This window comes from Lichenostomus cassidix, chromosome 23 (assembly GCF_008360975.1).
Source record: "Lichenostomus cassidix isolate B80296 chromosome 23, HeHo_3.0, whole genome shotgun sequence".
In the NCBI taxonomy this organism is placed as follows: Eukaryota; Metazoa; Chordata; class Aves; order Passeriformes; family Meliphagidae; genus Lichenostomus; species Lichenostomus cassidix.
The window spans coordinates 1,738,929-1,764,047 of NC_139503.1; the positions used below are offsets into that span (position 1 = coordinate 1,738,929).

At 47.7% G+C, this 25,119-nt stretch overlaps 3 protein-coding genes across 8 annotated transcripts; all 3 read right to left on the reverse strand.

The window, feature by feature from the left end:
* Positions 1 to 809: 809 nt before the first annotated feature.
* On the reverse strand, positions 810 to 13,464 carry LOC146427769 (zinc finger and BTB domain-containing protein 8A-like). 3 transcript variants are annotated; one of them, XM_085081183.1, is made up of 4 exons: positions 13,391 to 13,464; positions 3,242 to 4,210; positions 2,105 to 2,274; positions 810 to 1,919 (listed from the first exon to the last, which is right to left on the reverse strand). In XM_085081183.1, the coding sequence occupies exons 2-4, from the start codon at positions 4,179 to 4,181 to the stop codon at positions 1,587 to 1,589; spliced, it is 1,443 nt and encodes a 480-aa protein (XP_084937309.1). In that variant the 5' UTR covers positions 4,182 to 4,210; positions 13,391 to 13,464; the 3' UTR covers positions 810 to 1,586. The 3 variants fall into 3 exon arrangements, with proteins under 3 accessions (XP_084937309.1, XP_084937310.1, XP_084937311.1); XM_085081184.1 differs by lacking the exon at positions 13,391 to 13,464 and adding an exon at positions 5,573 to 7,375; XM_085081185.1 differs by lacking the exon at positions 13,391 to 13,464 and adding an exon at positions 5,219 to 5,519.
* LOC146427770 (zinc finger and BTB domain-containing protein 8A-like) lies at positions 7,495 to 13,522 on the reverse strand. Of its 2 annotated transcripts, none has more exons than XM_085081186.1 (4): positions 13,391 to 13,522; positions 11,400 to 12,367; positions 10,639 to 10,808; positions 7,495 to 10,258 (listed from the first exon to the last, which is right to left on the reverse strand). In XM_085081186.1, exons 2-4 carry the CDS (start codon positions 12,337 to 12,339, stop codon positions 9,926 to 9,928), a joined length of 1,443 nt encoding a protein of 480 aa, XP_084937312.1. In that variant the 5' UTR covers positions 12,340 to 12,367; positions 13,391 to 13,522; the 3' UTR covers positions 7,495 to 9,925. The 2 variants fall into 2 exon arrangements, with proteins under 2 accessions (XP_084937312.1, XP_084937313.1); XM_085081187.1 differs by having other exon boundaries at positions 13,367 to 13,503.
* Positions 13,523 to 16,795: 3,273 nt separating this feature from the next.
* Positions 16,796 to 25,086, reverse strand: ZBTB8B (zinc finger and BTB domain containing 8B). Of its 3 annotated transcripts, none has more exons than XM_085081189.1 (4): positions 25,007 to 25,086; positions 23,344 to 24,267; positions 20,953 to 21,131; positions 16,796 to 20,406 (listed from the first exon to the last, which is right to left on the reverse strand). In XM_085081189.1, exons 2-4 carry the CDS (start codon positions 24,263 to 24,265, stop codon positions 20,095 to 20,097), a joined length of 1,413 nt encoding a protein of 470 aa, XP_084937315.1. In that variant the 5' UTR covers positions 24,266 to 24,267; positions 25,007 to 25,086; the 3' UTR covers positions 16,796 to 20,094. The 3 variants fall into 3 exon arrangements, with proteins under 3 accessions (XP_084937315.1, XP_084937317.1, XP_084937316.1); XM_085081191.1 differs by having other exon boundaries at positions 24,983 to 25,074; XM_085081190.1 differs by having other exon boundaries at positions 24,959 to 25,059.
* Between the last annotated feature and the right edge of the window lie 33 nt (positions 25,087 to 25,119).

Genomic DNA, 25,119 nt, shown 5'->3' on the forward strand with positions numbered 1-25,119 from the left:
AACAAACCCTTCTGGGGGTGCCAAAGGATCCTGTTGATGTACAAAATTTAAAGGTAGAGTGGTGAAGTACTTGGAAAAAACCTGCATTTGTTGTTGCTAAATGTGCAAAATCTCAAGGAAAGTAGAAAAATGCTGGAGTTTGAGAGAGCATTAGGGAATTATTACAGAAGCTTGCCCCATTCTGATTTTTAGAGGGTTTAATGGCAGCTGTTGGAGCCAGAACCTGGATGTGGATCAATATGGCTGTTCTCAGTTTCTCTGTGGGGAATTTCTGCTTTCTTGGCAGTAACCTCAGGCTACAGATGCTGCTAACGGGAAAGGAAACACAGCATCAGATGAGACATGAGACCAAACAGTGGCTCTTTATCAAGAGTACCCACTGGGAATGCCATTCTCTGCTCTCAGGCAGAAGGTTTCTTCTATGCACTCCTTGAGCTTTTTTTTTTTTTTTTTCCTTAATCATTTCAGTACTGAGCGTTTTTAGTTCCTCTACCGAATGCAGGTTCTCTGATCCAAGAGACTGGGGGAAAAATATGATGACTGCAAAAGCTAAAGAGACTCCAGAATTACAAAGGTTGCTTAATCTCTGAGGGATATTGTGCTTATAAAAATGTTTTTATGCTCTCAAGCACTCTGAAGTTATACAACCAGGAAAGCCTTTCTAAAGTAGCTCTATGATCTTAAGTCATAAATGTCCCACTGAAATAGAAAGGACTTGGCCTCTTTATTCCTGGTTTAAGGTACACAGGGGTTTAAGCAAATCTTGCATCAGTCCTGAAAAAAAAAAGGAAAAAACCTGACAACTGTACTTCCAGTGATTGCACTTTTATTTTCCTTGGAACCACGTTGGTGTATTTTTCTATAAAATTCACAGTACAAAAAAAAATGCAAATTCATACTACCCAAGTGCACTACAGGTGCTCTGGTCACCTACTCTACTCTGGCTGTGGGAAGTCCTAAATCATGCTTTTCTCAACTACAAGAAGCTGTAAGTTCATTGAGAAAACAAACCTCTGGTAAATAGGTTCTTCAGCAGGAAGAATTCCACTTGTTTCCTTCACTCCTTTCTTAGGAAGTCTCTGATGTGTATGTACAAGTTAATTACAATGCCAGAAAAAAAAAAAAAAGGGTTTTAACATTTCTCAGCTGCTCACTTCAGTAAGAGTTTTTCAAAAGCAAATTAGCAATATTTGTTTTTTAAAAATCTGTCCTGTACAGAACCTTTGTAGAACTGTAAATTGGTTCACACTTTCATAATGAGCAGGAGCTCTGAGTAAGTCTTTGATGAAATACAAACCAATTCTCCTAGTTTCCAGATAATAAGTGAGCAGTTGGACTTCCATGTGTCCTTGTGGGTCCTTTCCAACTCAGGCTATTTATGATTCTCTGCTTTCTGGATGACATTTAAAAGCAATTACACTATTCCATGTCTGCAAGTACAAAACAACTTGGTTTAGTCCAAATTTTGCTTCTCGGAACAGAATTTTAGCAACATTTCATTTTATTAAAAGTAGTAAACCGGCATTACTTGGTCAGATATGAGTAATTTAATCTTGAACACAACAATAACAAAAACACAAACAGATCTACCTAAGATTTGGCTTCACCTTTTCCTCAACCTCATCTGGAACATCATCATTATTCTGTCGGACAACCAAATTGTAGGGCTCCTCCTCCACTGTCTCTTCATCTGATTTCTGCTCCTCCTCCAAAGCCCATTTGGGACGTTTGTTTCCCGTGGAGGAGACAGGAGAATGTTCAGATGCATCCAAATCCTCAGGGATGCTGTCAAAATTGGCTTCTGCCAAGCACTTGTGGCACAGTCTGTAGCGTCGTGTCCCTTGCTGAACCACGCAGCCCGTGAGCTCCGTGACGTGGTGCTTGCACTTCCTGCAGATCAGTTTGCCAGCTTGGTGTATCTGAGGGGATATAAAATTTGGAAAATCAGCCTTCATCTGTTTTTTTAAGACAGTGAAAATCACATTTTAAATACGATTTGCCACGTTAAATAATAAATAATTCAAGCTGATGTGCCGCTTTGGTGGTGTTGGGTGTGGAAATGCTTACACAGCTGCCACCAGCTAACCCTGGTGGGTTTTCCTACCGTTTGGAAGTGGTTCCTGAGGTGCTCCAGGCGGGTGAACCTCTTCCCGCAGGCCTCGCAGGGGTAGGGTCGCTCCCCGGTGTGACACCGCAGGTGGCGCTTCAGGTCAGCGCGGCGCTTCACCGTGTGGGTGCAGAATGGGCACTTGAAACGCATCCTGGGCAGGTCACCTGGCAGGGTCAAGGCACAAGACAGAGCCTGGGTTGCTGCACTTTCATCAGTTTTCAGCTTAAAATATACTATAGTTCGTGTTTCCTTTAAATAGGGAAAATCCTCAAATATTTGGGAACTTATATAAGTATATAAAGATACATAAAATACAGGCTTTGGGGCATATAGATACTTCTATCTCCCCAAAGCTTGTATTTTTATTCTTATTTAACATGTTAATTAACCACTTGATAGTGTTTTCTTAGTGACAGTATTTTTTAGACATACAGATGATCACAAATATGTGGCTATTTATATATATTGTAATATATATAAAACTCTGACTCTTCCAATGGTTCTGAGCTTGGCCATTTATAATCTCTGTCTGATATGTAAGGATGCCTTCAGAATATGAGACATGTTCATTCCCAAAGGAATGCACATGAGAATAAACCTGTCAGCTTTATTCCACCTTCTCAGGCAGATGCTGTCAGTCCATCAGGAGTTCATATAATGTGGCAAATGGAGTTTGGGCAAGTTGGACCCCAAAATGCAACATCCCAGCAATGCCAGGACCTCTCATGTGAAGGACTTTCATGGGATTGAGGTTGAACACCTCTGTTACTGCCAGATAGTGCAGAAATTCAGTCCTTCAGGTCCCTAAGTCAATTACAGCCCTTGAGGCTTCATTAAACTCCACTTGGGCCTGAATAATCAGGCATGGTTTTTTTGGTTTAACTTTACAAAATACCTGGGTCACACTCTCCCATCCCAATTCCCATGCCCTGTTCTGGCTGCAAAGTCTCTCATTAGCACTAAAATTAGCACTCTCGTTAACACTAAAACTGAGTAGATAAAATCCCCTCTAATTCAAGGCACCTTTTTGGTATCCATGCAGCCATACAAATTCTCTCCAAAACATTTATCTGCATTATCTGAATTCTCCTAAATAAAGCCAAACTTTTCCAAATTGCTTCTATTGTTTACCTTCATTCCAACTACTCATCACCCCTAAAATTGTGGGCATTGAGGTGTACAGTTCTTCTGCCTTTAACTCCATGAACTCAGGAGTTCTGGAAAGTTCTTGTTCTAGCTGACTAACAGACCACCTCTTGGGTACAGCTTCTGCTCCATTATATCCATAATCATCCTGATCCACGTTGTTTTCAGCATCAAACTCTGCTTCCTCTCCCCCCCGGGAGATAGGACTGGAATCCGAGGCTCCAGCTCGCTCTGTTCTGTCCGATTTGCACCCTCCCGGCTCCCGGCTCTGGGACAGCCCCAGGTGCTTGCGGCGCTTCCTTGTGGAGCCCTGTTTCCTGCCTCTCTTGGACAGCTGGGTCTCTGCCCGCTGCAGGATCACCTGGGAGGACAGGTAGCTGCTGTAACTGCTCCAGGAGTTTTCATTCCCGTTAGGCTTTTCATCCGGGATTGAGTAGGACCGCCGGGGGTTGCTCTTTGCTTTCCTTCTGGACCGGTAAAGAGTCGGACGGGTGGGTTCAGTGCTCGCGCTTTTGGCCGAGAGGCTGAGGTAATGATCCTTTTCCTTTTCATTAATATCCAGTGAGGACTTGATGAAGGTCTTGCAGACATTGAGAATATCTGTCATCTGCAGATAGCTGGCAGCCGACATGACTTCGATCACATTCTGCCCCGTTAAAGACAATATCCCTGAATACACAAAGTCCAGGATAACCATGAATGTCTCTGGAGAGAAGACCTCAAATGTGGCTATCGTTGGCTGACTCGTCTCCTTCGAGCTCTGTGAAAGGAGCATTTTGAAGTAGCCACTGCTGGCAAACAGCACATTGCGATGGGCTTTGAAGACCTTTCCCTCCACCAGGATGTTGCAGTCACAGAACAAGTCCTGCTTCCGCTGTTCGTTCAGCTGCTCCAGGAGGTGAGACTGGTGGGAAGAAATCTCCATTCCAGGCAGGGGGATAGGAGGAAGGTTTGCTGTAAAGGAAAAAACATCATCATGACAATCTAAATCAATGATGCTGAATCCTAATTTAAAGAGATGAGCTCTCATTTAAAAAAACGCTATCACATTCCCAGTATATCTCCAGTCTCCCTGCGGCTGCTGCCCTGCATAACAAGAGAGAAGAAACTTAACAACTCCAAAAGAGGTGAAAAGATGTCCCAGCGGGATTACTCCGTATCCCAAAAGAACGGAAATTCTATCGACCGAGCCATGATGGTTCTCAGACTGAACAACTTGGCCCCCCCGCCGTGGGCAGAGCCGTGGCTGACGCGGGTCCGCGGTGGGCGCAGCCTCTGCCCCGGCGCACCGGAGCCGCTCGAATGCTGCGGCAGCGCCCCGGGGCAGCCGCCGTCCCGGCCCGGGCCCCCCGGCATTGGCCGCGGCCACCGTCACTCTCCCGCCCGCCCGGCCGAATTGGCCGCCCGCTCCCAGGCAGCCCGGGACGCCCGACGGCGCCGGAGCCGCTCCGCCAGAGCGGAGGCGCCTCCCGGTCCCGCTCCCTCCGCGGGGACCGCAGCGCCCGCCAGCCCCGGCCGGCTGCGCTCCCCTCCGCCCGCACGGACCATCCCGGGCCGGGCGTGTCGCCCGCAGCCGCCCGCGGGAACGGAGCCGCGGCCGCCGCCTCGCCGGAGCCCCCCGTGCCCCCGCCCGCTGCCCGGCGCCCGTTGTTGCCCGGGCCGGACCCGCTCCCGCCCCGCCGCCCCCTCTCGCCGCCGCCCGCAGCTCCCGCCGCGCCCCCGCCGCCCGCCCCGCGCAGCCCCTTTGTGTCCGCGCCCGGGGCTGCAAATGGCGCCCGCCGGGGACACGGCAGCCCCGGCACCGAGCGGCTCCGGGCGGCACCGAGCGGCTCCGGGCGGCCCGAGGCGCCCGCGGACACTGCGAAGCCCCGCGCCCTCCCCGCCACCGCCCGCTCGCAGCCTCCGCCAGCCCCGACGCCCGAGCGGTCCTTCCCATCGGTGCGGAGCAGAACGGCCACTCACCGGCGAGGTGCTGCGGGCGGCGGCCGCCGAGCCGTGGGCAGCGGGCGGTGGCTGCAGGGTCCCCGGCCCCGCCTCGGGGCTCGCCGTGCCTGGAGGCGACGCGCCGCTGCTCCCGCAGCCCCGAGCCCTGCGAGCCCGACCGGGAGAGAAACAAAAGGTATTTGCTGACGTGGGCGTTGGACAGAGACGCCCGAGGGCTGGGGACACAATTAAAGGGGCAACGCACCGATTGCAGCCGCAGCCCAGCGCCTTCCCCGGCCCGAGCGCCCCGCGGCCGCCGCCGCCGCCGCTTCCCACACCCACATGCTGCCCGAGGCCGCTGCCCTGCCGCACACAAGGCTTTGTTGTTGCTACCTTTGTGTGCGGAGGGAAGGCGCCACCTGAACGGGAGAGATCCGGAGCTCCGTGGTGTAGGATTAATGACATTAACTCGATATCGCAGCATTTTTATAACGGGATTTCTGTATTCAAACAATGAGGAAAAGCCCAAAGCAAAGCTCTGCACGTAGGAGCGCAATACACAGATTGTCCTGTTTTCCCTTCTGGGTGGAAAATGGAATCAGGATGGCTGTTAGAAGACAAGACACTTTCAAATTCGTGCCTGTTAGATGATGTTCTTTCAATCTTATTCCTCGAGATCACTGAATAATTTTGAGAAGGAAGCTCTGCAGTCATCAGTACAGTCCCCTCCTCAGAGCAGCCTGCAAGAACCTGGTAAAGAACAGTTCCCATTCCCACAGTCAAGCATCGGGTGAGATCTTCAGTGGTGCTCAATTTAGTCCAGCAGCCAAACCAAGACAGGGAAAGCTCTTTCCAGCCACTCCTCCCAATTTTCCTCACAAAACCTCTTGTTCTGTGTTCTCACACTGTTTAAAATTCTTGATGCACTGAATAAGCCTCCTCTTTGCAATTCATGAGTTAAATAGGATGAAAGGTTATGCCTCCAATGTAGAAGGGTTTTAAATTAAACAGTATAGAAAATATTTAACTAAATGCTATTATAAGCTTTTCTTAGTAGCTTATCAACTTATACCCATCACTCAACAGACAGTGTTGGTACAGATTTATACCTAATGGAAAAGGTCTGCAGGCAAGGACTGGAGGATTATAACATCCTTTTCTTCAAAACTCAGTCTTTTGGGCAGAATTGGAGATTTTTTCCTCTATTGCATTTTTGTACTTGTTGCCTCCAACCAACAGTAATTAACATATAAGGTAGACATAGGCATGGCTCTGTAATGGAATAACTCTGACAGTGACCAGATGCTTCAGGGAACAATTTATATTCCATAATTTTATTTCCAACAGAGTGTTTTGTGTTTTTTTTTCTTTAAGTTATCACTGAAAACTCGAGAGGGATCCCAAAATCCTGGAGGATGGAACATTCTGCAGAGCCAGGAGTAAAGGAAGGATACCCTCAGTAGCAGTCAGTGTCTGCTGTGAGCCATCTGTGGGCTTTCAGGTATTTTCAAAGCTACCCTAAATCAATACTTTTTTTTTTTTTTTTGAAATCTTAATTCTTTAGAACTGGAATAGAATCCAAATTACAAAAGGTTGGAAAGGGAGATTCATTATGAGGTCAGTTTTTTGGGGTCTGTCTTTTTTAAAAAATGTATTGGTGTAGTGGGGCAGCCCAACATTTTAACCTTTAAGATGCGGACAAGTGGCTTTTTTTGTATAGTAAACACAGATGTTTAGGTAATTTAATGGGGGAAAAGAAAAGGAAAATTATGTGAAAGAACTAATCAAGCATCACACAAGTCATTTATGTGGTAGAGAGAATTCTCTAAGAAATACCTGAAAAGGGGGAAAGGGAATTCTTTAATTCAGTATTTCAGCCTTTGAAAGGATGGGAAAATATTGTCAGAAAATACGGATTGTTAGAGGTGAAACATTAATCAGAGGATGATTAATTTTTTCTTCACTCTTGACTGTGGTTTTGTGAACACAACAACAAACACAAGCCAAGCAAAAAGAATCCCAGAATTCTTGAAAAAGACCTTTAAGATCAAGTCCAGCACTAAACTTTGCCCCTAAGAGACATGAAGATGAAAGAAACACGAGGAAAATAATAAATTCAGTGGAAACATCCCTATGTGGTCTTTACTTTCCTCTTTGAAAGGAAAGGAAATTTTACTTTTGCTGATGAGTGGCACATGATCCTCACAGAAATATGAAGACAAACAGACACAATGGAAGGAGACAAAAGGAAAACAAATATTTCATTTAGAGAAAAAAAACAAGGAAAATGTGACTGTAAAATAAAGGACATGGAAAACAGAAGGCACTTAACATTTATCTTATCTTGCAATACAAAAAAAAGAAAACAACAACCAAAATTAAGGCAACAGATGTAAAAATGGTAACTTTGAAAAAAACAGAAAACATAATTGACCTGTGGGAATCGCAGTCTTGAGCTAAAACTCCAAGCTTAATAAGATACTTTAAAAATGACTACAGATATCTAGTTATGCTACTGAGAATAACAACATATAAAAGCCCAGAAAAAGCCCTTATTTGCCCAGCAAACAACAATTAATCTGCCTGTGTTTAAAAAGTAAAGGTCTTCCTATGGATAGATTGTTCCACTTGCCCATTTAGAGCCACTTCAAATCTTGTTCTGAAGCATCTGGTCCTCAGTATTCTTAGATTTATGATATCTAATTAAATTGAGTATTGATCCAAAAATCCCTTTGCTTCTAAAAACACCCCCACTATTAAGAAACACTTAATAGTCTGACCTTTGCAGTTGACAGTTAAGATTTCAGGCCTGGAGAGACACTTTATTTCCCCCTCCCCTCAATCCATCCCCAAACACACACAGAGCAATTCCAGCCACTTTGTATCCTGGGACAGCAGGCACTGATACCTGGAATTTGTTGTCAAACTGTTTAATGGGAAGGGAAAGGGAAACATCTATGAAATTTGAGCAAAGTTACTCCATATTCTTTTAAATATTTCTTGTTCTGTGTATTTGATTTAGTCCAGGTTGCTCAGGAATACTTCCTAGCCATTTAATAATAGGCATTTGAGGAGTTTAAAAGCTCTCAAGAAATTAAATGTCTGTTTTCACATCAAGTCCATTTTGTGGGCTGCCGACCAAGTGTCCCATAAAATCAAGTGGAAGTCCTGTTTAAGGTGTTTTCATGTGGGTCATCACAAAGATTTTGAAGTTACCCCCATCTCCAAGCCTAAGCCAATAAATTATAATTTTTGATCATTTTCAGGAACAGTGAAATACCATTTCTTGTGTCCTTAGAACATCCAAGCAGGATGCTTCCCATGGAGGGGAGGGTGCTTAATGCTTACACTGAATTTAGCATGAAGTTCTTTCAGAGACCTTGGGCAGGTCATCTGCAGCCTGGAAAGAAAACGCTGCACTCTCTGGTCATGATGATACAATAAGGTTATACAGTTTTTACACAACTAAAAATAAAATAGTGACTTTTTAGCTGTCCCTGGGGAAGATTATATAGTAGATATATATGGGATGGTTGTGTAAGAATCCCCGAGGTTCAGCCAAACATGCTTACAAAGCTGTAAAAAAGAAAAAAAAAATATATAATTTTCTAAGTCTACAGCCATTGAGTTCCATGACCCCAGGATGAAGAATTGGAATAACACTCAGGTCTGTCCAAGGAATGCAGCAACACCCTGGGAGCATCTTCTGCTCCTCTCCTGTTGACAGTGCTGGGTAAGATAAACTCACTAAGCAACAAAACCAAGCAGCTTATTTTGTTAGAGAAGTAAAATTTCTTCATCATTACTCTGTAAGCCTAATTGTAAGTGAAATGACACAAATATGGTGTATAGAACTTCCAGTACATCTTGTTCTCACTGGCATATGGTACAGACTGGAGAAGGTTCACAGAATGGAATATCCCAAGCTGGGAGGGACCCACAAGGATCATCCATGTCTGGGCATTTTTGAGAGGTTTCCCAAAAAAAAAGAAAGTATTTTAATAGTGCTTATTAAAACAGCCCAGTCTGAGATCCCAATTTTGAGACTAAAAGATCTACTGGCATCAGATAATGATCCAAATTTTTAATCAGTTTGTCTCTGATGTGTTAAGCATTTATGTACTTATTTTAAAGAAATAGGCATTGAACAAATGATCTACTAAAGGTTTACCTTATCCTAATAAATTTTACAAAAGTCCTTTTTCAGACGAAAGTGCGGAAACATTTTAAATGCTCTTTCTTAATTAGCTGCCTTTTTCCTTATCATAACATGAAGAATTAATGACATTTCATGGAAGATTCTCTTCACTTCTGAACACTCAAGAGAGGTTGTTTGGTGTGTGGGATCTTTATACTTTGTTTATCGCCCAGTGATAGAAACCCCACCTCTCTGTAAGTGTAAAAAATGGACAATTTACAATAATCTGCAACTTTTTAGAAGTATTTAGACCTCACTCCCTTGCAAGAGGCTTTGAGATGTGCCCCATTGCCTGCTATAAAAAGTTATGCGTGTAATACTGCAGTTTCCTTGTTCATCCATTATTTCAGGATGGATTCTTTCTAACAAAGCAACTTATGGGGGTTCTGATAACAAACCAGAATGGCCTCAATGACGTGTCCATAAATACATGCAAGTCTGGACCTGTTTAACCACGTGTCTCTGTAGGATCACCAACAGCTGGCAGAGGGCATTTGGCCACAGTACATTCTCCCTCTTCCACAGAATTCCCAATCCTTGTCTTCCAACTACCTAATGTTTGGCTTCACTTCCTTCTCCTCTGCTTCATCCTCGCTGTCATCCACCTGCTGGATGACCAAGTCGGTCGATCCATCCTCCACGATCTCCACGTCGGACCTGTTGTCCTCCCCGTAGTGCCACCTGGAATCCTTCTCCCCATCCTGTGGGAATTCCAGAGGCGCCTCAGCCTCCAAGTCAATGCGGATACTGTCTATGCCAGCCTCGGCCAGGCACTCGTTGCAGAGTCTGTAGCGCCGTGTCCCCTCCTGGACCACCTGTCCCGTCAGCTCCGTCACGTGCCGCTTGCACTTCCTGCAGATGGGTTTGCACGCCTGGTGGATCTGGGAAAATAGGAATGGATGGATTTGAGAAAGCATCCGCCAAGGGGATGGCAAAAAGTAAAGTCGGAGCAGCGTCAGATTGTAGAGTTAACTCAATTTGAGAGACATCAAACCCTGAACTGCACCAGCCCAGGCATGGTAATTGCCCACTGGAGCTCTCACAGGCTGCAGAGAGCAGAACCTCTGCAAGCCATCAATTACACAACAAATTCCTCCCCTTTCCTGCAAATTACACTCCAACTTGACTGCAACCAAACCAAATTAATTTTCTGTTCCCTCTTCCTTACAGGAGTCATTAGATGAAGCAGATACGCTCACACTGTGTTTAATTAGACAGATTTACACATTAAATAAATCATGCAGTTGCTAAAAATACTCACAGTTCGAAAATGGCTGCTGAGGTGATCCAGCCTGCTGAATCTCTTCCCACACGCCTCGCAGGGGTACGGCCGCTCTCCCGTGTGACAGCGAAGGTGACGCTTCAGGTCAGCTTTTCTCTTCACCACGTGGCTGCAGAAGGGGCACTTGAACCTCATCCTGGCCAGGTCATCTGTCAGGGAATAATGGGATTTTTCAAAAGAAATCAAAGGCAGAACATGTCACCTAATGCTCTAGGAAAAGGTGTTTTATGAGGAGAATAGCACATCACTTCTATTAGAAGCAATGTTCACAGGTTGTTTCAAGCACAAAGATTTTGTGTTTTCCTGTGGATTACACAGGAGTGCAACAAAGGACGAGGGGACCATTGGCTGTGTTAACACAGACCAGGCAAAGCCAGCTTGGACAGGGCTTGGAGCAACCTGGTCTTGTGGAAGGTGTCCCTGCCCATGGTAGGGAGTGGAACGAGATGAGCTTTAAGGTCCTTTCCAACCCAAACCATTCTGTGATTCCATGAAAACGAGCTTAAAAATATCCCAACTTAAATCTATTCTGAAAGGCTAGTTTTTTTAATACCCCAGGTACTTCAATAACTCAAAATTATTTTTAAAGAATGAATTAAACTTTCCCAACATATATTTCTGGACAACACATCCATCCTTTTGTCAGTTGTGCTTTACTCATTGAGTAGAACCTATTTTCTCAGGGTCAGAACAGAGGTTTAACAGATGTCTGTGTCTGAACAGCACTAAACCCCACTCACCTTCAGCCCAGCTCCCCATGACTCCCAGGATGGAGGGCATGCTGCCATACTGCTCCTCAGCTTTAGAGGACTTGGATTTACTGGAGGAACGGGGTGACTCGTGCTCCTGCTGCGACACCCCCAAGCCCCTGGGCATCACATCAGCCCCTTGGCCGAACTGGTAGCCCACGTGAGGAGCTTCAACCTCCGTGTCGATGTGAACTTGCTCCTCAGCTGGCGCAGCGTGGCCCGAGGGCTCGGCAGCCCTGTCCTCCAGCTTGCTGGATTTATAGTGGGGGATGTCAGAAGGTTGCTGCAGCCCCAGGTGCCGGGATTTCTTGATGGAATCCTGCCGCTGCTCGTGTTTGGACAGCTGCTGCTGGGCATTTCTTTGAGAGGTGGGGTAATAGTTGAAATTGCTCCAAGCGTTCCCGCCCATCATACAAGTCCCAGGGTCTGGGCTGGAGTGGGGATGTGGGGGGCTGCTCTCTGCCCTCCACCCTCCACTGTACACACAAGATCGCTCCACGCCGTTGGAACTCACATCTTTGTCTGACAGGCTGAAGTAGCGATCCTTCTCCTTCTCACTGATGTCCAGCGACGACTTGATGAAGGTTTTACACACGCTGATCACATCGGTCATCTGCAGATAGCTGGCAGCTGACATGACTTCGATGACATTCTGCCCAGTGAGGGACAGTTTGCCTGAATACACAAAATCTAGGATAACTGTGAAGGTGTCAGGAGAAAAGGCCTGGAATGTGGCTGTCGTGGACTGACTCGTCTCCTTCGAGCTCTGCGAAAGGAGCATTTTGAAGTAGCCACTGCTGGCAAACAGCACATTGCGATGGGCTTTGAAGACCTTTCCCTCCACCAGGATGTTGCAGTCACAGAACAAGTCCTGCCTGCGCTGCTCATTTAGTTGTTGCAAGAGGTGAAACTGGTGAGAAGAAATCTCCATCCCAGAAAAGATGAAATGAAACGTCGCTCTAAAAAAATGAAGAAAATAATTACACTCTTGACTCCAATGCCGTGTAACTCAGCCAAAGATGTCAGACCCAATTTTACAGCTATCTTTACAAGTAATCTCATTTCCTTAAATTTATAAATATATTTAAATCACGATATGCACAACCATAGCTTCATTTTCCAACAAGACAAGAGCGATGACAAAGCCAAGACCGCGTTATTTGGCAGAGACGGGTGTGCTACAGCCGGGAGCATCTCCATCCCCAGGCTGCGGGGCTGGACTCGTGCCGCCCGCTGGAGCTGCGCAGCCTTCAGGCAGCCCCGAGAAGACGAGGAGCCAACAGCAGCTGCGGCTGCCACCGCGGCCGTGCCTCGAACCGGCGATTCCGCCTCGCCCCGCTCCGCCCGGGCTCCAGCCCCCGCCGCCGCCAAGGCACCGGGAGCGGGGCTCGGCGGCAGCGCCCCGGCCCCCCCGGCATTGGCCGCGGCCGCCGTCACTCACTCACCCGCCCGCCCGGGACGCCCGACGGGGCCGGAGCCGCCCGGCCTCGCTCCCTCCGCGGGGAATGCAGCGCCTGCTAACCCCGACCGGCTGCGCTGCCCTCCGCTCGCACGGACCGCCCCGGGCCGGGCGTGCCGCCCGCAGCCGCCCGCGGGAGCGAAACCGCGGCGCCTCTCCGCCGGAGCCCCCCGTGCCCCCGCCCGGTGCCCGGTGCCGAACGCCCGGTGCCGCTCCCGCCCCGCCGCCCGCAGCCCCCGCGCCGGCAGCGCCCCCGCCGCCCCCTCTCGCCGCCGCCGCCCGCACAGCCCCTTTGTGTCCGCCCCCGGGGCTGCAAATGGCGCCCGCCGGGGACACGGCAGCCCCGGCACCGAGCGGCTCCGGGCGGCACCGAGCGGCTCCGGGCGGCACCGAGGCGCCCGCGGACACTGCGGAGCCCCGCGCCCTCCTCGCGGCCCCTCGCAACCGGGCTGGCTGCGGGGCCCTTTCCGCCCCAAACCCAGCGCCCTGCCCGGCCTACCGGCGTGCGGGAGCCGCCACTCACCGGCGGGGTGCTGCGGGCGGCGGCCGCCGAGCCGTGGGCAGCGGGCGGTGGCTGCAGGGTCCCCGGCCCCGCCTCGGGGCTCGCCGTGCCTGGAGGCGACGCGCCGCTGCTCCCGCAGCCCCGAGCCCTGCGAGCCCGACCGGGAGAGAAACAAAAGGTATTTGCTGACGTGGGCGTTGGACAGAGACGCCCGAGGGCTGGGGACACAATTAAAGGGGCAACGCACCGATTGCAGCCGCAGCCCAGCGCCTTCCCCGGCCCGAGCGCCCCGCGGCCGCCGGCGCCGCCGCTTCCCACACCCACATGCTGCCCGGGAGGGGATGGGATGCCCTAGATGCCTCCTTTTCACACCTTTATCTATAGCAGGGGCCTCGATGACCCAAATCCTTCTCCTTTCTCTTGCGGCATCTTCCAAAGGAGATGTGACATCTTCTTTTCTCTGTTGGTATCTGTTATCTTCTGAAGAAAACATGTCTGAAAGCGAAACCTGAACCTCTCACCTTCTCTCCCTCGAAGTTTAGTGTCTTTCTCCTTCCTCTTCTTACCACCAGGGTCTTTTCTGTGATTTTGACGCCCCAGTTATTTTTCATAAATATTTATTTTTCCCATGGAAACCATTTTTCCTTAACTGAGTCCTTTGTAGCATTCTTGGCCTTCCATAACTTCAGACGTTCCACCTTGAAACAATTTATGTTTCTTTCTCCACTGTAGCAAAACTGACTAAAGACTCTTTATCTAAAAGATAACAATCCAAAGACTCTTGCCTTTGATCATTAGAAGCATTCTCCCACTATATAATATACATTTATTCATTTCCAATTTATATCCATTTATATTTTGTATGTATATGTATGTTTTTTATGTATGTGACAATATTTTTCTCCAGCTTATTTCCTCCTTTTTTAAAAACATCGTTTTGTAGATTCTCCTTTCAAACTTAGGCCATGCTCTTAAAATCTTCATGAGATCCATTCTGCTTCTGTAAAATTCTGCTCTAAATTAATCATTCTCAAACACGAAACAACTGGAATTTACACCAGCTTCTCACAGCTCCTACCACTGAGAAATAAAGAAGACAAACAACTAAACAATCAGATTAATATAAACCAGAACATTTATTTGTAGCATCAGGTTTTAATACCTCTTGAATCCATTCCTTTAAAGTTTATTTTTGCCTGTCAAGCCGACTACGTAGCACCTCTTTTTATTTAACATGGAATCACAGAATCCCAGGATGGTTTGGGCTGGAAAGGGACTTAAAGACCATGAACAGGGATACCTTCCCCTAGACCAGGTTGCTCAACATTCTACATATTTTTTCCCCATTTATGCCCAAATTATTTAATCAGTTTCCCTCGGAGAAGAATTATCTGCAGGTATTTGTTCTGTTTGACTTGCCCGAGTGGTGCTTTACTCGTCTGTCAGTGGGGGTTGTCAACAGGAGCTCGAGGGTTCTCCATCTGCCGGGAACAGGCAATAGAATTTGAAAAATATGGGGGAAAAATTTCAGTGGTATCTAGAGGAGCTTAATTGGCATTTTTAAAGATGCTGCAAGTGCTTTCCTCAGAGCACTTCCTGCTCCCTGCTCTGTGCTGTAGATCCAGGAACAGACATGGAAAAAACATTGATTTTATCATACATGGGCCTGATTTCATCCTTTTTTTGCACAATGATCCACTCCAAACGTGCTGATCCCAGAAATGCAGTGAGTTTTTTGGTTTGTGTTTCTAAATTTTAGAGTTTTGATTCCAGCTGAGAAAGTTCCACTTGAAGTTGAGATGCTGTTTGGAGAGTTTATCCAGTGGGAATGTGCTTGGCAGCTGAGTGAAGGAGGTGAAGGAGGTTCTCCTCACAGCAAGAGTGTCGCAGAGCAAGACTAAGAGTCTGCTCTTCAGAGAACAATTTACCAATTACTCTAAAAAATTACATTTTTCTTGCTGATACAAAAATTAACAAACGTTTCTCATTGGGTTTGGTAGCCAAATATGATAAAAAATTAACAGTAATAATATATAATAGTATAAGATATTATATAGTAGTAGTCTAATTAACAGTGGCAGCAGTTAAAAAAAATCAGTTTTCCTCAAATTAAATGATTCTCAAGAATCATAGCCTTCAGTGGTGGTGCACTTTCTGACTTTAAATATCCAGGGGTATTTATCCAAAGAAAAACTCCAAAGCCTATACCAAAACAACTTAAGGAACAATTCAAAGCCTGACTAGAAATTAATTAAAAATTTTCATGCGATCACTGCCAGCTTGGGTTTGGCTTTTCTTCATTTGCATCCTCATTCCTGTCCTCAGCTTTCCCAAGGACCAAAGCAGGAGAGTTGGATCGCCCAGGATTTGAGCTGCACCTTCATCTTCGAGTACAAATACAAACACAAACCTTCAGGTACAAATCCATGCAGCCTCCAGGTCACCAGGAAATCATTCCTTATTTCAAAATGAACAGGAAATCGAAATGCCCTGTCCTAAACCCCTGAGCCCAGGGAGGAATCTTCCCTCTGGCAGTAACACTCAATTTAGGAAAAGCCTGAGATTTGGAAGCAGCGTTTGCAGAGGCAGAATGTGTCAGGAGTTTCATCTACGCAGGAACCCAAACCCCTAATCCTGTTCCAGCAGAACGATTAAAAGCCTCGTTAAACTCTTACCTTCAGGCAGTTTCCCGGAACACCCAAATGTCCCATATTTGCATACAGCTCATGTTGATGACTTTGGGCTGAATCCAAACAATTCTCCTCCCCAAATCAGCAGTGAGATCTTTGACACCCTCTGATGGCCCTTGAGTGCCCTGCTCTCCTGCTTTCCTCCCTCCTTCCCCCACAAAGAATGCTTTTCACCAATCCTATTCATTCCCTTTGAGTTCTTCAGCGCCTCACACCTTTCATGGGAAAAAAAAAAAAAAAAAAAAGGAAGAATTGTGCACTTGCCGCGAGATTATGTGTGAAATTTTCAATATCATTCCAAATTATCTGGAAAGAATATTTAGGATGTTGTTCCCCTCATCCCCACATGCCTTTCCTCCTAGCTGGGATCAGTGTCTGCTTCCCAGCATGGAAAATGAAAAGCTTTCTAAAGAGTTAAAAACGTTGAATCAGCGTAAAACTACAAAGACTGTTAAGAAAACCAAGTCAGTGTTAATAGAATAAAAGACTTCCTAAAAAAATTCACTTTTCACTGAGATTTAAATGAACAGGATCCTTTTAGTCCTTTCCTTCCAAAAACCTGGTTCTTCCTGCAAACTGGCTCTCCTCAGAAATGGATATATTCGTTTTTTAATTGGATTAATTAAATGGAAATATTAATTATTTTATTTTAATTCAAGAAATTGAAATGTCAGCCTCAGTCTAAACACTCTCAGGTTTACTCAGTCAACATTTGAACGGTAAAAAAAATCAAAGCAACCCTCTCAGAGAGTTTTATTTTCTAGACAATCAAAAAACTCCAGAATGCTCCAAGATCCACAAATATAGTTCAGTCACTTCTACAAATAAAGTTCAGTTCATAAGAATTTGTCATCGTTACTGGACTAAAGGACTTCAGTTATGAAACTCTTACAAAACATCAGGAAATTAAACGACCACATTTGGAAGATTTACAAGGGCTTTGCACCAAGAGGTTAAATGCACTACAAATACCAGTGCAGCATGTATTCCTTCAGTGAAATACAGTGCATTTCTGTGCAAAAATACATTAAAATGTGTATTCCTAAACAAAGTCAAGTACATCGAGCTAAGACGCTAAGATAAGTCGTCTGCACGGCCTTTAAAAACCTTTGAGAAAGAGATTCTAGTAGAAATAACTCTTCTAAAAACATGAGTTTTGATTCTTCATCAAGCACCATAAGGAAGATTTTTTTTAAACAGCCAACACCATTTTCTCAAAGCCTGTAGAGGCTGCATCTACAAATGGAAGATTCCAGGGAAAAACATCCAGAAAACGAAGTGGAAAAGCACAAGCAAACAGATTCACGTGAACATTTCAGTCACAAGAATGTGGATAAACTACACCTTCTTCTACATACAAAGGCCGAAAGGACTCCACGGAAAACAAAAGCAGCACAAAATGACAAATCCAACAGGAAACCCCGAGTTTGGTGGTGCTTTTCCCTCTGGAAAAGCCAACCCCCCCGCCCGCCCCGGACCCCTGACAGCTCCATTCTCTAGGCACAAGACGCACAAGAACAATCTCTAAGGACCAAAGACAGCAGGGTGAAGGGAAAGGTCTCTGCAGCCGTTCCTGCAGCTCTTGCAACACCCAGCCTTCCCGAGGGGTTTGTTTTCCCTGCTCCGAGTGTCTCCACAGCTCAGAGTCAGCACAGCAGCTTCCCACGCTTGTGGAGCACAAGCCAGAACCAGGCTCAGCTGATATTCCAGGTCTAGTGGCTTCTACCAATATTTACAACCAGGTGGAATCTTCGTGACCAGGACTGGGGATGGCTGGTCACTAAATATCATTTTGCATCCCTATTTACATTCCTGCTCCACTTCCCAACAAACATTGGATCATCCGTGGCTCATCCCAGGTCCCCTCAGTGCAGAAAATCCCTCCTTTATCACCTTTATCACCCTTTGGTGTTGGATGAATCCACCAAAAATTCAGAAATCCAGAAGTCCTGGGAGGCTGGAAGTGGCATTTCCAAATGTTCCATCAAGATTTACAAGCCCACGTTTTGCTCAGGTGTTCAAGAGCACCAAGGAGCCAAAACCACAGCAGGATTTTCAGAGGAGCTCAACTCCAAACCTTCACCTTCATGAGTTGTCCCTTTGGTGTTCCTTCATCCAGATTCACTAAAACAGGGGCTCTAGAGCAGGGAATTTTGGAAAGGTCTTGTCCCAGTGAGGCTCTTCCATGATGATGTGTTCCAACTGCTACAAACTCAGATTTACGAATGACCTGGAACAGGGATGAGTAAAATTCATCCAAATTAAGGAAGAGAAAATAAAAATAGCACATTATGCAGTGATACCCATCAAGAACTTGGACCAGACCTCTTCAAAAGAAGTCTCTTTACCTTCTGCTCTTTTCAGCAACCACCAGCAAAGTGATTTCTTTAAAAGGAACCTCATTTCTTCTTTCCTCATCCTACCTGGTGTGGCAATGAACCCCTGAGAGCAGAATCACCTCTCACAAATAAATCTGACATCACAGTGGGACTGTTTCACTGCTGGATGAACCAGAGGGAGAAGCTGAATTGCTCTTTTTCAACACATGAAAGAAAAGCACGAGGTATGCAGGAAAGAGCCCTGGTTAAATCAGAGGGCTCTTGGTTTTTTAGCTTTGCCAAGTGTAAAATCTTGACGCCCAAACCCTCAAGAAACACCATCTCAAGAGGAAGGAACTGCTCACTCTTTGTCAGCCAAATCTGTCTGCAGGATTCTGATCCAGCACTTGCTCCAGCCAGAAAACCTCAAAATTTGCCTTCTCACGAAACACTTATGAACAGCAGAGTGAAGAAGCATTAACAGTCTTATTTCACAGTATATTTCAGTTTTGTCCCTTGGTTAGGGAACAGGAGGTCACCCCTAAGCAAACAGCCTTTCTGTTCTGGGGGGTTTTCTTCTAAAGCTTCCCAGCCTGAGTTTTGATAGCTCTTACCAACTTGCTGCTGGAAAGGTAACAAAATCTCACCTCCTTTGAAAACCTTTAGCTGCCCCAGCAAAGAAACAGGAGGTCCACAGTGGAGATTTATAAAAAATAAATAAATATTGGATAAATTCACAAAACATAAACCATGAAAGGATCCCCAAATTCTAAAAGAATTTACAGTAAAAGAGAAAGCAAAGGATTCAAAAAGGGCATTCAGAGCTCTTTTAAAGCACAGCTCAAATATTTCACTGCTCCTCAGCTACACCAGGTGTGGATCTGGTTATTCAATCTGCCAGCGTTCCCAAGGAACCTGCTTGACAGCTTTTAACTCCTATTGTAAAAAGCTGCAAAGAATTTGGGCTTTTCTCCTAGTCCAAACCACTAGACACCATTGTTTGTGCTTAATATTTCTTAAGCCAAGACTACTGGTGTCTGAGTGATATTAGAGACACAGCTGAAGATCTGCAGCCCAAGCTCTTAGGAGAGGAAGATGCAGTAAAAATTCAGAAGGACAAGCTTGATCTCTAAATCCCTGCAATTAAGGATGTGTGAAATAGATTTATTCTTCCTGTCTACACTTTCAGCAGCAGCATTTTTTTTTTAATCCTGGTTTTTCTGCCCTTGTTTCCAGGTCAAATCCAGTCCAAGCAAACACTTATGGTTTGTAATTTAGATAATATGCTCCTAAGACAGAAGGATCACAAATTAGTTTGGAAAAGTCCCGAGGTAAGAGGTATAAACCACATTTCATGGCATCTTCAGAGAAAAGCTGGTGCTCCTTTCAGATCAGGGATTAAGGACCATGACAGCATTATTTGAAGAAACCTGACCCCAGGACAACCCAGAGATGTTCCACCTGCAAAACCAAAACCAGGAGGCAGAGGAACTGCTCAAGTCCAACCTCTGTGAACCCCAGACAGAAGATTCTTCACAGATTCCTGGTGCACAGCACCGAAAACTTAAAAAACATTAAAAATTCCAATTCTCCCCACTCTTTAATAAAAAAACAAAATAATAAAAACCGGCACAGTGTCACTGATTGGGGAAATGTGCAGTTTTCTGTCGCAGACACTGCCAGGGAGCCTCTCAGTGCTCCCCCTCTCCTCTCACTGCTACATCAGAGTTTCTCTGTCCGACAAACTGCGGTGGATTTCCTGCTTGTCCTCTCCATCCTCATCATCAGCTGCATCATTCTCCTCCCCAGACTCCACATAGATGGGCCAATCGTTGTCAGCATCCCCCTTCTCCTGCCCTTCTGAGGATGTTTCCATGAGGCTGAGGTTGATGGGCATGGAGTCCTCGTGGGTGGTGGTGACACAGGTGCAGCTGTCACAGAGCCCGAAGCGCCGCAGCCCCTGGGACAGGCTGTTGGTGAAGGTCCTCCTGCAGCCCTTGCAGATGATGGGTTTGTTGGAGCGATGCACCTGCAGGGAAAACACCAAATTTAGGGGGGAAAAAAGGCAACCTGGTGGTTTGGATAGATTTCCAGAGTAGAAAAATAGCCACATGTCAGCTGAATGGGTCACATCGTGTTTCTGGCCACAGAGGTTTGGGTTACCCAAGTGCAAGAATCATGGATTTGTGTTTGAATCATGGTTTGGGTTGGAAGGGACTTAAAGTTTGAGTTTCACCCCTTGCCATGGGTAGGGACACCTTCCACTATCCCAGGTTGCTCCAAGCCCTGTCCAACCTGGCCTTGGACACTTCCAGGAATGGGCAATCCACAACCTCATCACCCTCATGGGGCAGAATTCCATCCCAATACCCAATCTAATAAACTGGCAAAACAAAATGCCCAAATCCTTATTCCCTACTCCAGGCAAAATACCAAACATCCAATGGACCAAAACAACAAACCAAACATTATCATCAACTGAAAACTTCCTCTCGCATTGGGAACAGTAATTTCCTTTGGGAAAGACGAGTGGAAAACTGCAAGAAGACCTTTAAAACAAATCCCTCAGACTCACGCTGAGCGCGTGGCTCCGCAGGTGCTCCTGGCGGGTGAAGCGCTTCCCGCAGGTCTCGCAGGGATAAGGTCTCTCCCCGGTGTGCGAGCGGATGTGGCGCTTGAGAATCCCCTTCTGCTTGGCCGTGTAGGGGCAGAAGGGACACTTGTGCAGCTTGATTGGCACCACCAGCACGTCACCTTGGGGAGAGAACACACAGGGGGTTAGGTGAGGCATCTCGGCCACGTTCTGAGCTGCTGTCCTGTGGTGGATCCTCGTCCTGCTCGCTGCAAATCTGAGGCAAGAGAGGTCCACTTTCCCTTCTCCCTGGGTTTGGCTTACCTGGGGTTTTCTCAGGTTGTGCCATTGCAGCTGCAGGTGCCCAAGTGCCTGGAAAAGCAGCCTGGCTGTTGCTCATGGCAGCAAAGCATATTAATTTTATTGAAGAAGCCATTTAATTAAGTACCAAAATTCTGCTTTTAGTGCAGTGGTGTTTCTTCTCCGTCTCAGTCATGGGAAGTCTCCTACTTCCTATTTTTATATTATTAAACCAGCATCAGAAACTAAAACCTTTAACACAAATTGAAGCAGGAACAGCACATTTTGTCCATGTGCTTTTATATTTAGATTTGAAAATATGACTGTTCTACTGCCTTCCTGTTGGGAATAACCAGATGAACGACTCCAATATATTTCCTGGCAATATTTTACTGTTCCTAAATCCAAACCACAAGTAATACACGACTTATGAAGTCAGATGCAAGAGGAGAACTAAATTTGAAGATCCCATTTTACAGAAACGTGGGCACTGCCAAGTTTTCAGCATCAGCCCAGCTTCCCTTCCAGCACAAAGGTGGAGATGTGATGCCAAAGGATTAATTTTCCCTGTTGCAGGCACTGATTCAGGGAAATGTTTTGTGTGTCAAGCCTTGAGCTCTTCCACAAGCAGGTGAGGTTGCCGAGCATCCTTTGTAGTAAGGTTTATCCAACCCACTATCAAAAAAGGTGTGTCTCGTATTAATGGTGTGAGAGTCATCTCACCCCATTTTGGAGCTTCCCAAGGGATTGCTAATCCCTGCTGGGCATTTAGAGCTTCATTAAAACCCAAAGCAACCCAGTTCTTTGTCCTGCTTTGCTTGCAATGCTCTACAGGTGCCTGTTTGCCCTCCTGCTGCTGTGCAGGATGACTGAACAGAGGTGCAGCACTGGAAAACAAGAGGTGTTAATCTCATCTGTTGACCTGAGTGCACCATTCTGCCATCAGGACTTGGTATTTCTCATTTCTGGTGCCTTGTGAAAAAGCTGAGGCAGCAGCACCACTGAAAGCTGAGAAACTCCCACTCTCCTCAATGCTACCATGGCCTGTTTTAGCACAGAAACATAAGGAATGGAAGGTTTGGTTTCTCTTCCCTCACTCCTACTTAAAACCCATCTCCCACTAACATTGCTGATATTTTGTCAGGACACCTGATGTTCTCCATCAAATTCTGGAAGCATTTCCCTTTTAATGACTCATTAACAGCCTGGAAATGTTGAGAGAGGAAAAAGAGAAGTTTGTGTGTTGGATGTTCTTGCCTTGCTACACATCAAAAAGCACCAGCATGAGTGGTGACAGATCTGCTCTGAGAGCTGCTGGTGACACTAAAACTGGATTTGTGATTTTATCAGTGCCTTATTTGAAAGCAGTTAGAGGATTTGTCAGTTTTATTGGCTTCAGGATCACCCAGGCAGCTTGAGCTGGAGATGGCATGAAAATAAACTTGCTGGCTCCAGTCGGTGCCAGCCCTGCCTGCTGCCCACAGCACTGTGCCATTTGTCACATCCTCGGCACCTCTGGCACTTGCAGCTTGTCAGAGCCACCTCCTGTCTCCACGAGGCTGTTTGGACAAGGAACTTATCAAAAACCAGATAAAAAGCCCAGATCTTTATTGTCCACTTCAGGATAAATGCACATGGGCATGATTTTCTTCTCCTCCAGGTGCCTGACACTGCTGCCAGGAGATATTCCTGCAGCAGATCCCTCTTGTGGCAGCTCAGCCTCTCTTGGATTGCTATTTATAACATGAGCATGGCCAGAGAAAAATTCGTTTTTTAAAATGCACCTGCCATTCAACGAGGCCCCAATGAGTTTATTAAAGCAGAATCACCCCCGCTGGAGTTTTGGGGTGATTTGGGAGCTCCAAAGGGGCTGCAGAGCTGTCAGGAATACTCACCTCCCAGGGGCTGCACCGAACAAACGAGTACAGCTGCTTTTCAAGTGCACAACAGGAGTTTATTTCACCGTAAATAAATATTCAGCGAAATAAATTTCACCGAAAATATTCAGCAATATATTCCTGAACAAGAGTAACAAAAGAAGCTGCCCAAAAAGCTGTTCCCTCCTCAATTCCTGCACCCCCCGACTCCTCTCACCTGTGTCCTCACCATACCAGTCGCTGTGAATGTCCATCATGGAACTCATGGCTACTCCTGCATCCTCAGCCCTACCCTCAAATCCCCGGACAAAGTGATGCACCACGTCCTCCTTCCTCTGCGCCGAGCTGTTGCGCAGCAGAGCCTCCAGGAACTGCTTCATGTGGTAATTATTGCAGGCCAGGTCCACGGGCTGCCCCTCTTCCATCTGCTCCAGCGAGATCGGCGTGGGAAACTGCGGCAGCCGCTCGCCCACCTCCACCTCCACCTCGTCGGGGTCGAACTCCACTTTGGGTTCCACCCCTTTGGGCAGCGAGGATTCATCGGGGGAGTCGCTGCTCAGGGGGTCTCTGACCACCAGCTCCAGGCTGTGGCAGCCGCTGCAGTCCCCGCAGGGAGGGTCCCGCTGGCACGCCGGAATCCTCTCCTTCTCCTGCAGGGAGGACACGGAGGCGGAGCACTGGCTCTTGGAGCCGAAGGAGGTTCCCTCCCTGGCGGAGCTCCCGCTGTCAGCCTGGTAGAAAGCAGCTTCCCGCTCGATCTTCCTGCAGATATCCAAGGAGGACCTGATGTAGGTTTTGCAGAAGTTCACCACGTCGGTCATCTGCAGGTAGCTGGCGGCGGACATCACCTCGATCACGTTCTCCCCGCACAGATCCAGCTTGCCGGAGTAGAGGAAATCCAGGATGATGGAGAAAGCCTCGGAGGTGACGATGTCCAGCGAGGCCGTGCTGTGGCGGCCGCTGTCCTGGATGTAGTGGATGAGCAGCGCTCGGAAGTAGCCGCTGTTGGCGAACAGGATGTTCTTGTGGGCTTTGAAGATCCTGCCCTCCACGATGATGCTGCAGTCGCAGAAGAAATCCCGCTTGCGCTGCTCGTTCAGCTCGCCCAGCAGTTTGGTGTAGTACGACTGCACCTCCATGGCTGTACCGGGAACAGAGCGAGCCGTCAGCACCGTGACACGCGGGGACACCGCCACGGCCACCCCCTCCGCGCCGCGGGACACCGGAGATGCGGGAAGCTGCACCGGCGCCCCGGAGACACTGGCAAGGTCTGTCCCGCCCGGTACCGGGGGTTCCACATCTCACCAAGGACCATCCCGCCCGGTACCGGGGTTTCTACATCTCAACGAGGTCCATCCTGCCCGGTACCCGCGGGATGTCCCGGAACACCAAGGGCAGCCCTTCCCGGTACCAGGATCCCCTAGAACGCCAAGGACCACCCTGCTCGGTACCGGGATACCCCGCTCCGCCAAGAACCATCCCGCTCGCTACTGCGATCCCGCCGTGCTCCAAGGACCGTCCCGCCCGGTACCGGGGATCCCGCATCTCACCAAGGTCCGTCCTGCCCGGTACCCACAGGATGTCCCGGACCACCAAGCACCGTTCTTCCCGGTACCAAGATCCCCTAGAACACCAAGGACCACCCTGCCCGGTCCTGGGATCCCCCGCCGCGCCAAGCATCGACCTCCCGGTATCGCCATCCCCCGGAACACCGCGCACCGTCCTACCCGGTACCGGGATACCTCCCTGCTGCACGCACCGCCCTGCCCGGTCGCGGGGTGCCCCGCAACGTCCCCGCCCGCCCCGGGGAGCGCCCGGCGCCCGCCGCTCACCTCCGCCCGGCGCCCGCCGCTCACCTCCGCCCGGCGCCCGCCGCTCACCTCCGCCCGGCGCCGCTCCCGCTCCCGCCCGGCCGCCGTACCCGGGCCACGCCCCCGGGGCGGGACGGGAGGTGACGTCAGGGGGCACGGCTGGGGGCGGGGCCAGCGGGGTG